The sequence below is a fragment of the Patagioenas fasciata genome, chromosome 18, assembly GCF_037038585.1.
Source record: "Patagioenas fasciata isolate bPatFas1 chromosome 18, bPatFas1.hap1, whole genome shotgun sequence".
Lineage (NCBI taxonomy): Eukaryota > Metazoa > Chordata > Aves > Columbiformes > Columbidae > Patagioenas > Patagioenas fasciata.
This window is the reverse complement of record NC_092537.1, coordinates 13,843,713-13,856,443: the sequence shown is the minus strand read 5'-3', so window position 1 is coordinate 13,856,443 and position 12,731 is coordinate 13,843,713. Positions and strand designations below refer to the sequence as shown.

At 63.2% G+C, this 12,731-nt stretch overlaps 1 protein-coding gene across 1 annotated transcript; it reads left to right on the top strand.

Moving 5' to 3' along the window:
• The first annotated feature begins 9,081 nt into the window (after nucleotides 1–9,081).
• Nucleotides 9,082–10,660, top strand: LOC139829382 (fas-binding factor 1 homolog). Its single transcript, XM_071816677.1, has 4 exons — nucleotides 9,082–9,116; nucleotides 9,435–9,588; nucleotides 10,399–10,575; nucleotides 10,625–10,660. The coding sequence occupies exons 1-4, from the start codon at nucleotides 9,082–9,084 to the stop codon at nucleotides 10,658–10,660; spliced, it is 402 nt and encodes a 133-aa protein (XP_071672778.1).
• The last annotated feature ends 2,071 nt before the right edge of the window (nucleotides 10,661–12,731 follow it).

Sequence of the window (12,731 nt, the reverse complement as noted above, 5' to 3'; positions counted from 1 at the left end):
AGGAAAGGATTAAACGTCGGGAGAGTTTGATTGAGTACACAACACGGATAAAGCCACTCTCTCTGCAATTAAAACTGAGGGTATTTAATTCAGTGAAATGAGATTTCATTCCCCGTGACCTGTCTGATTGTATTTTGCATCTGGGCAGGGTCTGCAGTGACTGCCACAACATTTGAGGTGTCACCAGCTGCATTGTAGGTGGTAAAGTGGGAAAGGCAGGAGGGACCCTCAGCACCTCCCATCCCGTGGATAACTTCATCACAATGGCCAGGGCGGCGCCCGCTGGCTGCTGGGGCGGCTGTTGCCCGGCAACAGAGACACTATATTGTCCCCTGTCACCTGTGCCACTGGCCGTGGTGGGATCACTTGCCGTGGTGGGATCACTGTGGTGGTGGACTCATTTTGGCAGTTGGATCGCTTTTGGTGGTGGGATCGCTGTTGGTGGTTGCATCACTTTTGGTGGTGGGATCGCTATTGGTGGTTGCATCACTTTTGGTGGTGGGATCGCTACCGGTGGTTGACACACTTCTGGTGGTTGAACCGCTTTCGGTGGTTTGATCACTTTCGGAACTTCTATTGCTTTGGTGACTGGATCACTTTCATCACTCGGATTGCTTTCAGCACTTGGATCCGTTTGGTGACCGGATCACTTTCTGTGGCAAGAAGGAGGAGGAGAAAGGCTGCTGGCTGCCATTCCCTCCAACATCATCTGCGGACAGAAAAGCTCCCGTCCTCCCACATCAAGTTCAGTGTTTTCCAGCAGAGCAGCAGCGATGGCCACACTCGGACTGTTGGAGCTGCTGAACGCCGCCATCGGGACACCCCATTTGGGGGTTGTCGACTTGGTGGCCCTGCACAAGTTGCTCGAGGCCATGATCGGGCAGCTGGGCCAGCAGGAGCCGTCTGTCCTGGAGCCAGGGCAGAGCCCGACCCCCAGCCTGGCAAAGGAGCAGGACAGCGAGGACCAGCCTGGCCAGGAGAAGGAGGAAGACGGAGCCCTGGGCACCGGGCAGCAGCTCTGGAAACCAGCGGAGCAGCTGGACGAGAAGGACACACTGGAGGGGACCGGGAGCGACTCCGAGGTCTCCTCCATGGCCAAGGAGGCCATTGCAAAAACAAGAGACGAGAAGGAGAGAGCCGTCTCCAAGGTAGATGCTCTTGCTGGTCCCTGGGTGCTCCCCCACGAGACGCCCCCTCCTCGGGGCTCCGCGCTGCCCTCGTGCCGCCCTCAGCCCAAGGGCTGGGTTAAGCCCGAGCTCCCGCAGCAGAGCACAGCGGGGTCCAGGTCCCCAGGGACCCTCCCCTGGGCTCACCCCCCACCCGCTCTCCCAGGAAAGGGCTTCGCTCCAGGATCTCTGGGAGGAGATCAACAAGTTTAAGGAGGTGCAGTCCGGCCTGGCAGAGGACGTGCGGGAGATGAAGGAGGAGATGCAGAAGGCGCATTCTGGCCTGGCAGAGGACATCCAGGAGATGAAGGAGGCGCATGTCGGCCTGACAGAGGACATGCGGGCCATGCAGGAGGCGCATTCTGGCCTGGCAGAGGACATCCAGGAGATACAGGAGACCCTTGGCCTGGTGAGCGTCCCCTGGTGCCCCGGGAGGGAGCCGGGCCCTCGTCCCTCCCCGCTCCCACTGCCCTGTCACACTGTGCCCGTGCCCCACGGCCATCGGTGTCACCAGCGTGAAGGGCAGCAGGAGGGAAGAGTGGGAAGGGTGTCCCAGGAGTTGCTAAGGCACTTCTGAACTAGAGAGCCATCCAAACAGAACCATGGGAGGGGAAGGAGGGGAGATAAAGCTGTGGGTTAGGGGTGCTGGGCAGTGATGCTGGGGCTCCCATCCCTGGGGGTCCCATCCCCTGGGTTGCATGGCCGGGCTGACCCCCTGATCCCTTTGCATTTGGGCTCTCATGTTCAACACGAGTTTGGCCCCTTCAGATGGTGGTTTGGGGACAGGGACTGGGGACATGGCGGGGGGTTCTGGGGTCTGTCCTCACGGCTGCCCAGCTGCCAGTAACCCTGCTGCCCTTTGCCTCTTCTTCCCAGGAGGGCGCTGGGGGCCAGTCTGCCCCCGCCGAGCCCACCCAGGTGGCCATGGACACCCAGGCCAGGAACCGCTCAGCACTGGGGCCGAAGGGACGTGGGACACAGCCTGAGATCGAGACCAGCAAGGGGACTGCAGGGTCTGGCTCCCCGGCGATGCAAGCAGGGACACAGGGGGAACCAGTGACCCCTGTGAAGTTGTCAGGCGCTCCCGCAGATCACGCAGGATCTTGTGGTGCCGGCGCCACCACCCTGGGGTTGCAGCCAGGATCCCCAGGCACCCAGGCCAGCACCTCCCTGGGTACACAGCCAGGGGCCCCTGACACCCAGGCCAGCACCTCGGGGATGCAGCCAGGATCCCCGGGCACCCAGGCCACCACCGCCCTGGGGACACAGCCAGGGGCCCCTGATGCCCAGGCCAGCACCTCGGGGGTGCAGCCAGGATCAGCTGGGACCCACACCACCACCCCTGGGGTGCAGCCTGGCTCCTCCACCTCCCAAGCCACCATCCCAGGGGATGCCCAAGAGCCGGCCAAGCCCTGGGGCACCACCAGCACCTCGAGCTACGAGTCAGAGATGCGGGAGGTTCTCTCCCAGGTTGGGCAGCTCGGCCACCTCTGCGCTGGTCTGAAGGAGCAGGTGGAGCAGCTTAAATCTACAAAAGCTGAACATGCGGATCTTGAGAACGTGCGCCGGCTCTTCCCGGAGGGAGGTGAGAGCACGGGGGGGCTGGCGGGGGTTGTTTGGCGTGGGGACACCCTGGCTCAGGGGCTCGTCATGCTCAGAGCCTGGCCCCAAGGCTGAGACCCCCTCACCGACAGCACATCCTCTTGCACCATGTCCCTCTAGGCCGGCAGAGCATCACCAGCATCCTGGCCGACCTCAAGTGCCAGGTGGCCTTCCTGCAAGACATGGCCGGGGCCCTCCACGGGCAGGAGGAGAAGGTGAGCCGGCAGCAGTCCCCGAGGGGCTGCGGGGATGCCAGTTTGGGCAGGGAGGGGGCAGCCGAAGGGTCCCTGTGCCGGAATGACACAGGGGGCTGTGCCCTCACCGCCCCCACTGCCGTTGGCAGATCAGGAAGGTGGAGGATGCTCCCAGAAAGATGAGGGGGGCTGGAGCCGGCAGGAAAGCAGACGGCAGCGCCCAGATGACCCAACAGCCGCGGTAAAAGGATGGGAGAGGGTTTCCTACCCCGCAGGGCTGCGAGGGTGCCTGGGGTCTGGGAGTATCCCAGTTTGGGGGCCATTGGACACCCCCACGAAGGCTAAGCCTGCCCCTGCCCCCATCTCGCTGGCCAGGCCCAAGGGACAGAAGGTCAAGGCAGAGCGGAAGGAGTTGGGGAAGCAGCAGGAGCCGACCCAGGCCGAACTGGAGAAGTTTGCGGCCGAGTACGTGAATCAGTTGGTGATGGAGACAGCACAGCAGCTGCAGGCAGAGGTGAGGCCCGGGGGCAGCGCTCCCAGCCCCCGCTGGCTCGGGGGCAGTCCTGGCGGGGTCCCAGCCACGTCCCCTGGCTGGATGGGGCCATGGAGCCTGCACGGCACCTGGGCTTGTGGGCGGCATCCAGCCCGGCTCAGAGCTGATTCCTCCTCCCCTGCCAGCAGCTGGACGAGCCGAGGGCGACGGCGCAGAGCGGGGGACACGAGCACGCGGGGTGCCCCGGCTGCAACTGGGACACCAGGGCGCTGCTGGGGAAGCTCCTCCAGCGCTGCGAGAAGCTCGAGGCGCAGCTGGAGTCCCTGGCCCAGAAGGCGAGCAGCAAGGTGGAGAGTTACCCAAAGTGGAGGAGACAGGTAAGGAGACGCGGTGTAGGGGGCTTGAGCTGCCAGGAGCCCCCAGGCATTTCTGCTTTGCTGTAACGTGGGGGAGCCCCTCGCTGCCCCTCTAATCGGCTTGTGGGAGTCAGCAGCATGGAAGGGAGTTAAAGCCTTGGAGCAAATGTCCTGCTTGCACTGAGAGCCCGCGGCCACCAGCCAAAAGACCCTGGGACTGTCCCCGCGGGGCAGCCACCCCCCTTGCTCAGCACCGCCTTGTCCTCTTAGTCCCTGCAGCAGGACGAGCAGCTCAAGTGCCTCCAGGCCAGCATCACGCAGCTCCAAAAGGACTACGAGAAGTTCAGCTCGGCCCTTGCAAACCTCCAGCAGGATCGCCAGCAGGAGCAGAAGGACATCAAGGTGGGTGGCTGTAACCCGCAGGCAGAGCCCAGGCTGGGACCCCAAGGGATCTGTCCCCCTGCCACCCTGCTCGCAGCCCTGCACAGCTTCCCGATGCCTTTCCTGGAGGTTTCTGATGGGCTGGGGAGGCAGGGGGTGCTCGGCTGGCCGGGGGGCAGCTCCGACCCTGCCGTGGCGTCACGGGCTGCTGTCTGCCTTGGAAGGCTCTGTCCCAGGCCCTGGAGCGGCTCAAGAAGCAGAAAGCAGACAAGGAGCAGCTGCTGGTGCTGGAAATCGATGAGGTACGGGCTCGAGGGACCCTGGTGCCAGCCAAGGGTGTCCCGGGCCGGTTGACAAACGCCCCTTGTCCCTTGGGTGCCGGCTGGCAGAAGCAGCCAGGGGGAGGGAGAATTTCCAGCCCGGCTGCGGGTCCCTTGCCAGGTCCCTCTGTGACCCCGAGTCCCTTTGGCTGGTGGGAGCAACCCCACGGGGGTGATGGGGTGAAGAGGGCCACGCAGCCACTTCTCCCTCTCGCGTTGTCCCTGCATCCTGTCCCCACCGCTCTCCTGCCTTTCCCCGTTGCCAGAAAGCAGACAAAGCCGCCCTGGCTGACAAAGTCAGTCGCAGGCAGTTTGAGGCGTGCGAGGAGCGGCTGAACAAGGCGGTGGAGGAGGTGACGAGCCGGGTGACGGGCCAGGAGGAGGGCTGGCACCGGTTCCAGAAAGAGCTGCAGAGACAGATGGACTGCAAGGTGAGGGCTCGACCCCTCCACACAGAACTGGCACCTTGGGGGCCTGGCAGCCTGAGGCAGCATCCTTGCGAGGGTGCCCCCTCCCGGCTGTCCCCCTGGGGACCGCCATGTCCCATCGTGGGGTAGATGGCTGAGGGTGTCACTCGTCCACAGCTGGACCGCCGGGAGCTGGGGGCGTTCCGGGAGCAGCAGGAGGAGCGGTGGAAGAGCCTCAGCGGGCAGCAGCTCCAGGAGAAGGCGCTGCAGCCAGAGCGTGACGATGCCGCTGGGATTAGGAAGTGAGTGCGATGGGGACAGCGGTGGCTTTGGCAGTGCCGGCCCTGTTCCTGCTGGCTGTCCCAGCTCGTGCCGCTGTGGTACCCTGGCGTGGGAGCCGAGTGGGCAGCGCCCCTGGGGATGCTGAGCAAGTGGCTGTGCCTTGTGCTCCTGCCAGCTGCAGCTTCCCAGCGATGGAGGCGGCACAATGAGGGGGCACGTGTGGGAGGAGCCCTCCTGAACCAATCTTGGGGGGTGGGTGCAGAGGCTTTTTGTGGCAGGGGACGGTGTGCAGGTGGGGCTGTGCCCCCCAGGAGCTCCCCAGCCCTTTTCTCCCCCCTCCAGGCAGCTGCTGCCTGGTTTCCATTGCCTGTCCTGCGACCGGCCCGTCAACATGCTGGCGCCTGGACCGTGAGTAACTGCCCCTAAACAGGGAGCACCCCCCGCCCCCTCCCTGGCGTCGAGTGACACATGGGATGCCACCTGCCGGGCACTGAGCACCCCATGTCCTGTCCCACAGGGAGCGGACGGGCGAGTGCAGGTACCCCACTGTTCCGCGGAGCTGCGGGGGCCCACACACCCTCACGCCCCCGCGCTTCCAGCCCCAACCGCCCAGCACCCCACGGCCGTCCTCACCCAGCGCCCGCAGCCCCAACAAGGTAGGGATGACGGAGGTGGGGAGGGGGATGCTGAGCCTGCGGGGGGAATCCATCCGTGCCTCAGTTTCCCCAGGGAGAGCTGGCTGGGGGAGGGTTGCTGGGGGATGCGGAACGGGGCCCCGTGTTTGGCTCACACGCTCTCCCCTTCCCAGAAGGACGCGATGCAGCTGTCGGGCCAGGACGGCACTGATGGGAACCGGCAGGACGAGCAGCTCGCCATGATGGGGGGCTCTCAGCTGCCCCCAGCGCCAAGGGCCACCCCAGACACCTCGACCTCGCTGCTCTCGGCCGTGCTGCTGCACCGACCAGTCCCGTCTCCCAGACGCTTCACCCTGGCACCGAGTCTGCTGCCGCCCATCCAGCCCCCCCGCGGTGAATCACCCCCTGACAGCCGCGCAGGACAGGGGTCCCGGCCCCGGTCCCACCGCCCCGGGCGCTGAGCAGGCAGCGGCTGCAATAAACGGTGATGAGCAACCAAGCGCCGGTGTGGTCTGAGTGGGGGTCCCTGGGGCAGGATGGCAGAAAGCCCTGCCGTGTTTGCTTTTTCAGGAGAAAAATAAGAGCTCAAAAGGTACTTTGGGGGTGCCCAGGTGAATCCGGTGGTACCCGGGGCCCCCCAGAGGGAGCACGGGGAGCAAACCAGTGGGCACCAGGGCAGAGCCAGCAAAGGCCCATCCTTTGGTGCCTTTGGAATTGTCATTCAAAGGGTAGATGAGCACAGCTCAGCTTCAGCCAGAACACCTCCATGCCCTTATTTTTTGTTATACCCCCACGTTCTCTTTCCTGCCCGGCGGCCGGGGGGTGTGGGGTGTGTGTGCTTAGGGAACCCCTCGTACCCAGCAGCTGCCTGCATGCTGCTGCTGCTTCTCTCTGCATTTAAAGACATTACCCAAACATACTAAAAAAAACACAAAACAAAATAACAGGGGGTCTGCGGGGCAGGAAAGGCTGGAGGCTCATGGGCTGGGGCCGGGCCCGATGCCTCCAGCCCCACGCACCTTCGCACGAGGCTCGAGCGCTGCCACGCCGCTCCCATAGGGCCCGCAGCAGCTGCCGTCTTGGACACGGGCAGCGAAGCCACCGCACTGAGGCCGCGCCTGGTACCGCCAGGGAGAAGGGGGAACGGGTTGTGGTGCGAGCCACCCTCGGGGTGCGGGTGGTGCACCCCCTGAGGAGGGAGAGTTTACGCCCTTTGAGGCCCCCTCCTCAGGTACCAGCGCCCTTCAGGCAGTGGCTGATAGCATCTTTTGCAGTGCACAGAGAGCGTGGCTGCTGTGCCTTTACCTACGATGGCGGTGGGGGTGGTCTGTGTCCCGTTGGGCCAGCTCACAGTCCCATCCCAGCTCTGGGCCGTGTTTCCAGCTGTGCCCAGGATGGCACACACTGCCCCGCGTGCCGTGGAGCTGTCCTGGATGGACACAGCTCCACGAGTTCCCCCTGCTCCTTGATCCTGCCTTCACTCCCCTTCATTTCTCCTGGTTCCAGACAAACCACCTCCTCCAGCGGAGCTGGCACAGCTGCAGGTTCAGACTTGTGCCGTCCCAATGTCGCTCAGAAGGGAACTGCAGCCCCCATGCCTGGAGCGGTGGGCAGGGGGTGTGAGCTGGGGGTGCCCGGGGAAGGGGGCGGATGCAGCCAGGGGAGCACCAGGGACGGAGCTGTTGGGGTCTCTGCTCCCTCGGCAGCCAAAAGGCTGAATCCTGCCTTTCGCCTGCGAGGCAGGCACTGGCGCTGGGGAGGGATCTTGTCTTTCGTGGCCTCCTCGGCTTGACCGCATCGGGTGCTTTGTGCCTGCAGCCAGCTGGCCGCCTCCCCAGCAGCATCCGACTGTCGGGCAGAGCTGCTGAGCGCCCAGGCCCGTGTGGCAGAGCTGGAGAGCCAGGTGAGCCCCAGCGCCTGCTGGATGGGGGCCACAGGTGACCCAGGGGGAGCAGAAGGGGCCAGGTCTGCTCCAAACGGCATCAGGGTGACAGCAGAGAGCAGGAACCTCCCTGTGCAGAGATGCCAGCAACGGCCACCGAGTGCTGCTGTGGGGGTTCTGTCCCCGGGGCAGCACAAGAACCTTCTCCCCGGTCCCGGCAGGGCCGGATGCTGGAGGAGGAGCGGGCGCGGCAGAAACTGTTATTGGAGAGTGCCCAGCGGCAGCACCAGGAGCACCTGGATGTCCAGGAGAGCAGCCACAGGTACCGGGCTCTGGGCTGTGCTCCCCTCTTCCGGCAGGGCCTTGCCCACAGCCCTGTCCATCTCCCCTGGGGGGACAGCGCTGGGGCGCGGCCCAAATCCAGCCCTGGGTGGGTGACAAGAGGAGGGGCCTGTCCCTTTGCCAGCACGTCCCAACCAGGGCACCGCACTGGGCAGCAGCAGAGGGCTCAGGGCTCAGAACGCAGAGAGCGAAGCGGCCCCTGCCTCAGTTTCCCCACGCACACAGCAACACCCATCTGCTGCTAAATCCCCGTGTGCTCTCTGGGCAGGACCTCAGCGAACATAACGAAGGAGAACTACGGGCAGCAGGTGCAGACGCTGCGGGCGCAGGACGAGCAGCTGGCGGCTCAGCTGCGGCAGGAGCGGCAGGACACGGCGCGGGATCGGGCAGAGCTGCTGGCGCAGCACCGGCTGGAGCTGCAGCAGCTGCGGGAGCTGCAGAGGCGAGAGCGGCACGAGCGGCACGTGGTGCCGGTGGCCCCGGTGTGGGTGAAGGAGCCAGGGAACGGTTTGGGGAGACGGTGAAAGGAGAATGGAGAGTCCAGAAGCGCTGGCTTGAGGGCAGCTCCGTGGCTTTTGGAGTGGGGATTTGCTTTGCCGGTGGAGACAGGCAGATCTGGCTGGAGACGTCATTCCGAGGGAAGGCATTGCATTTTGAACGACGCTGAACCCCATGTTTTCTCTCCCCCGGATCCCTTTTATTCAGAACAATGAATTGCTGATGTCCGCATAGTTTGGGTCAACGAGAAGTCTGTTGTTGGTAGAGAAGCCCATAACCCCCAGATGTGGTCCATCCCAGATGGGGATGGCAGCCCGTGGGACGCCCCGTGACAGACCAGCTCCTGGGACCTGGTGCTCAGCCCCACGACCGAGCCTCTTCCACGGTGCCCGTCACGGGGAGCACCAGTTTGTAACAGCCCGTGGTGGGCTCCTTCCCCGTGTCCCGCAGGGAGTCTGTCGAGGAACTGCGCAAGAAACACGAGAAGCAGCCCCAGCACGTGATGTGGCTGAAATAGCGAGAGATGGATGTGCTGACCGGCACCATTTCACACACCAGGTACCGACAGCCGGTGTCGTGCGCCCAGGTTGATCCCTGGCCGCGGTGTTCCCTGTCCTCCGGGGAACCAGGCCCAGAGCACAGGAGGAACAGGGGCCATCCTCTCTCCCACCCGCTGCCCCCAGGGGTGCTGAGCTGTTGTTTAGTATCTGTCCGTGCTCCCCGAAGCAGCGGCTGCGTCTTCCTGCTGCTCTGCTCTGATCCCGAGAGGTTCGGGGCAGGGCTGCCCAGCCCATGGCCCAGCACACGTCCCCCTCTCCTTCGCAGTGGGACAAAGTGTGTCCCCCAGGGTGACCCTCCCCCGGCTCCTCTGCACAGGTCTCTGAACGGCATCACTGAGAAGATGGAGAAGTTCTCCAGTGACCTGCAGAACATGTGCAGGAGGGGCATGGAGGAGGAGCGGAGCCGTGTCCAGGAGCTGGTGGCCAACACGCAGGCCAGGCTGGGCGAGCAGGCTCGGCTGCTGGAGCAGGTGAGCCCACGCTGTGTCCTCTGCCCGGGCCAGGCTCCTGGCTGGGTCCGGGCGTTTCTCTGGCCCGCAGGAGGTCCCTGGCCTGGAGCCCGTGAACGGCGCCTGGCCCTGCAGCGTCTGGCAGGCTCACGCGTGGGTCCTGCTCAGCGGGGAGACGTTCAGCGCTGCCTTCTTGTGACAGAGACGTCACTTGGGGTGGTGAGAATGGGGGAGTCCCTGGAACAGGCTCCACCAGCCCCTTTCAGCTCTTGACTGAAGCGTCAGTTGCCTCTTTCTCTCCCCTTTACCCGTGAGGGGTTTGGGCAGCCAGGGCAGGCGCAGCCACCTCTGTTGTGAGTCTGGGGAGAGGAAACCCCCACGGTGGGTGAGGGAAAACCTCCCCGTGCCATGGGGACGTGTCCGGAGCCGGTTCTGCTCCCCCCAGGGCTGTTCAGAGGGGACATGTGGCACAGACAGTGCGGCAGAGCTGCATTTTTCAGGGCTGCCGGGGTGGCAAAGGACCACTCAGGCTGGGTATTTCCAGTGCCGAGGAACTGCCCTGTGCTGAGCGTGTTTGAGGGTGTGCAGCACAGGGAGGGGCTCCGGCGTTCTGGGCAAGGAGTGTGTGAGTGTGTCCGGTCCCAGCTCTGCCCGCCCTGGTCCCCACAGGCGGGTGGGTGAGGGCTCTGCTGGAGCACCGGGGGCTGCTGCTCTGCACCCAAAGCGGCCACACGAGGAGCTCAACAGGGGCTCTGCCTCCCCTTGGGAAGACGGGAGATGGTGTCCAGGATGGGGCAGGTGATGCGTCGGTTTCCCCCGTGCCCACCCTAGGAGCGGGCAGAGCTGAAGATCCAGCGCCAGGAGCTGAAAGCCGAGGAGGAGCAGCTGGCGAGAGACAGGCAGAGGCTGGACCAGGCCTGGCAGGAGCTGAGGCTGGAGAAGGAGAAGGTGATCGGGGCCGCGCGACGTGTCCAGAAGCAGGAGGGGATGATCAGAAGCACGAAGGAGGTAAGCAGAGCTTCTGCGCCACGGTTCACAGCCGTGCACGGGCCGGCAGCACAGCCGGGGTCTCACACCCCTCCTGAAGTCGTGAATCCTGTGCCGGGAGGGGAACAAGGGGATGCTCAGAGGACCCTCAGCGCAGGGCAGCGAGGCTCCCTGTCCCCAGCCTCCCCACCCGCTCTGCCTTGCAGCTCTCGGCCCAGAAGCACGCAGAGAGGGAGCGAGCCCTGGGGGAGGCACGCAGGATGCAGACCGAGTTCCGGGACAAGCTGCAGGTCCTGCTGCTGCAGCTGAAGCAGCAGCAGGAGCAGATGAAGCAGCAGTTGGAGCAGAGGAAGCAGCAGCAGGAGCAGAGGAAGCAGGAGCAGATGAAGCAGCAGTTGGAGCAGAGGAAGCAGCAGCAGGAGCAGAGGAAGCAGGAGCAGATGAAGCAGGAGCAGCTGAAGCAGCAGCAGGAACAGGTGAAGCAGCAGCAGGAGCAGCTGAAGCAGGAGCAGGAGCAGCTGAAGCAGGAGAAGCAGCAGCTTGAGCAGGAGCAGAAGCAGCTGCAGCAGGAGCAGGGACAGCTGAAGCAGGAAAAGGCCTCCTTAGCCTCCATGTACAGCGCCCAGGTGCAGCTGCTGTAGTTCCAGGCCCAGCAGGTGAGGCGGGGGGAGAGCGCGGCTGGAAGGGGCTGCGGAGCCGCTGGGGGAGCGCTGGGACGTCGTCCTTGGCTCGAAGGGGTTGCCCTCTGCTCAGCCCATCCCTGGGTGGGGGACGCCGGCTCTGCTGGACTCTGGCTTTGTGCTGTCCCCGTCCTGTGCCATCAGGTCCCCGCTGGGTCTTTCCCCAGGCAGGGACGCTCTTGGAGGCTTCCCCTGCGGGTCTTGCTCAGACTGCGAGGGTCTGGGCTCTGGAGGAGCACGGGGAGGCGTCCCCTTCATGGGGGACATGGCACGAGGGAGGCTTTGGGATGCTTCTCTTGTTGGTGAGCAACACCCTGGACTGTCACCCTGTTTCTGTGGCACTGCCTGGGATCATTCCCACGCATCCTTCCTCTCTTCTCAGGAGAACAACAGTTAGAGAAGCAGGGCATCTTCTTGGAGCCCCTCAAGAAAGGACGAGACAACACTGCACGACTGTCAACAACCCCCCTGCCCTCCTCCCGTCCTGCGGACGATGACATTGAGTATACACACGCATTTATGGAGGCCCTGAGGAAAGCATCTCCGCCCGTGCAAGTAGTCGATCTCTCCTCCATTCTCCGGCCCCCCATTTCTTACAGGACCCTTTAATCAGGCTCTGCCCCAGTGGCCATTCTGTCAGCTCTGCTTCTGTCGTGACTTGTAGCAACATCGTATGGGAGACTGTGGGTACGCGTTAAAGGCCTTAGAGACTTCAGGGGCTCGTTTGGACACATTAGTGAGGATGCTTAATAAAAACAAAGGGAGGACAGTCGCAGAAGAATTTTGCTCCCTTAAATTCCTTTAGCTGTATTCTATGCTTCGACACATCGAGATACGGACAGAGAAAAAACTGCCTGGAAGGCGGAGGAAGAGAATCCAAGAAGAAACAACCAAGGCCCCAGACCCAAAATTACCACTGGACCAACAGGCTCATGAAGGATGTGCGAAGAGCGGGTGCACAGACTGGGGGGGTTTACAAGCCCAAGTCTCTTTTGTCTCATGCTCCTCCTGCTGAGAGGCCCCAAGCCCAGACAGTTTCTTTGCTGTTATGCGGTTATTTATGGAGATCCCGAGGAAAGCGCCCTACAACGCTTCACCTCTGCCCGCATCCCGACCCTCCTCCCCTCTCTGGACGGCAGAGAAGACGCTAAATTAATGCAGACTGCGATTAAGTTACAAAGACGTACCCGTCATTAACCAACGACGTGGTGAATGCTTTCTAACCACCTGCAAAACGAGGGGGTATTTTTCAAGTTTTAAATCCTTCTGCCTGACAAAGAGACCGGAAGATCAAGGAACACAGTGTTTCGGAGCAGAGCGCTTGGCTTACATTTGACTAGTAATTCATAGTAGGAAACTCATCCGTTGTAACTAACTTCATGCTAACCTTATGGTAGCTCACAGGAAAGAGACTGGGGAACCACCTGGTGATAATGTGAGTAGAGAAACCTTGCTGACATATTATAATCAGTCACCATTGTATAAATTAGATGATGA

Coding starts and splice junctions, on each gene's coding strand:
- LOC139829382 (XM_071816677.1), top strand. CDS start 9,082: ATGGATGTGCTGACCGGCACCATTTCACACACCAG. Junction 9,117..9,434: donor GGCACCATTTCACACACCAG/GTACCGACAGCC, acceptor TCCTCTGCACAG/GTCTCTGAACGGCATCACTG. Junction 10,576..10,624: donor TGATCAGAAGCACGAAGGAG/GTAAGCAGAGCT, acceptor ACGGGCCGGCAG/CACAGCCGGGGTCTCACACC.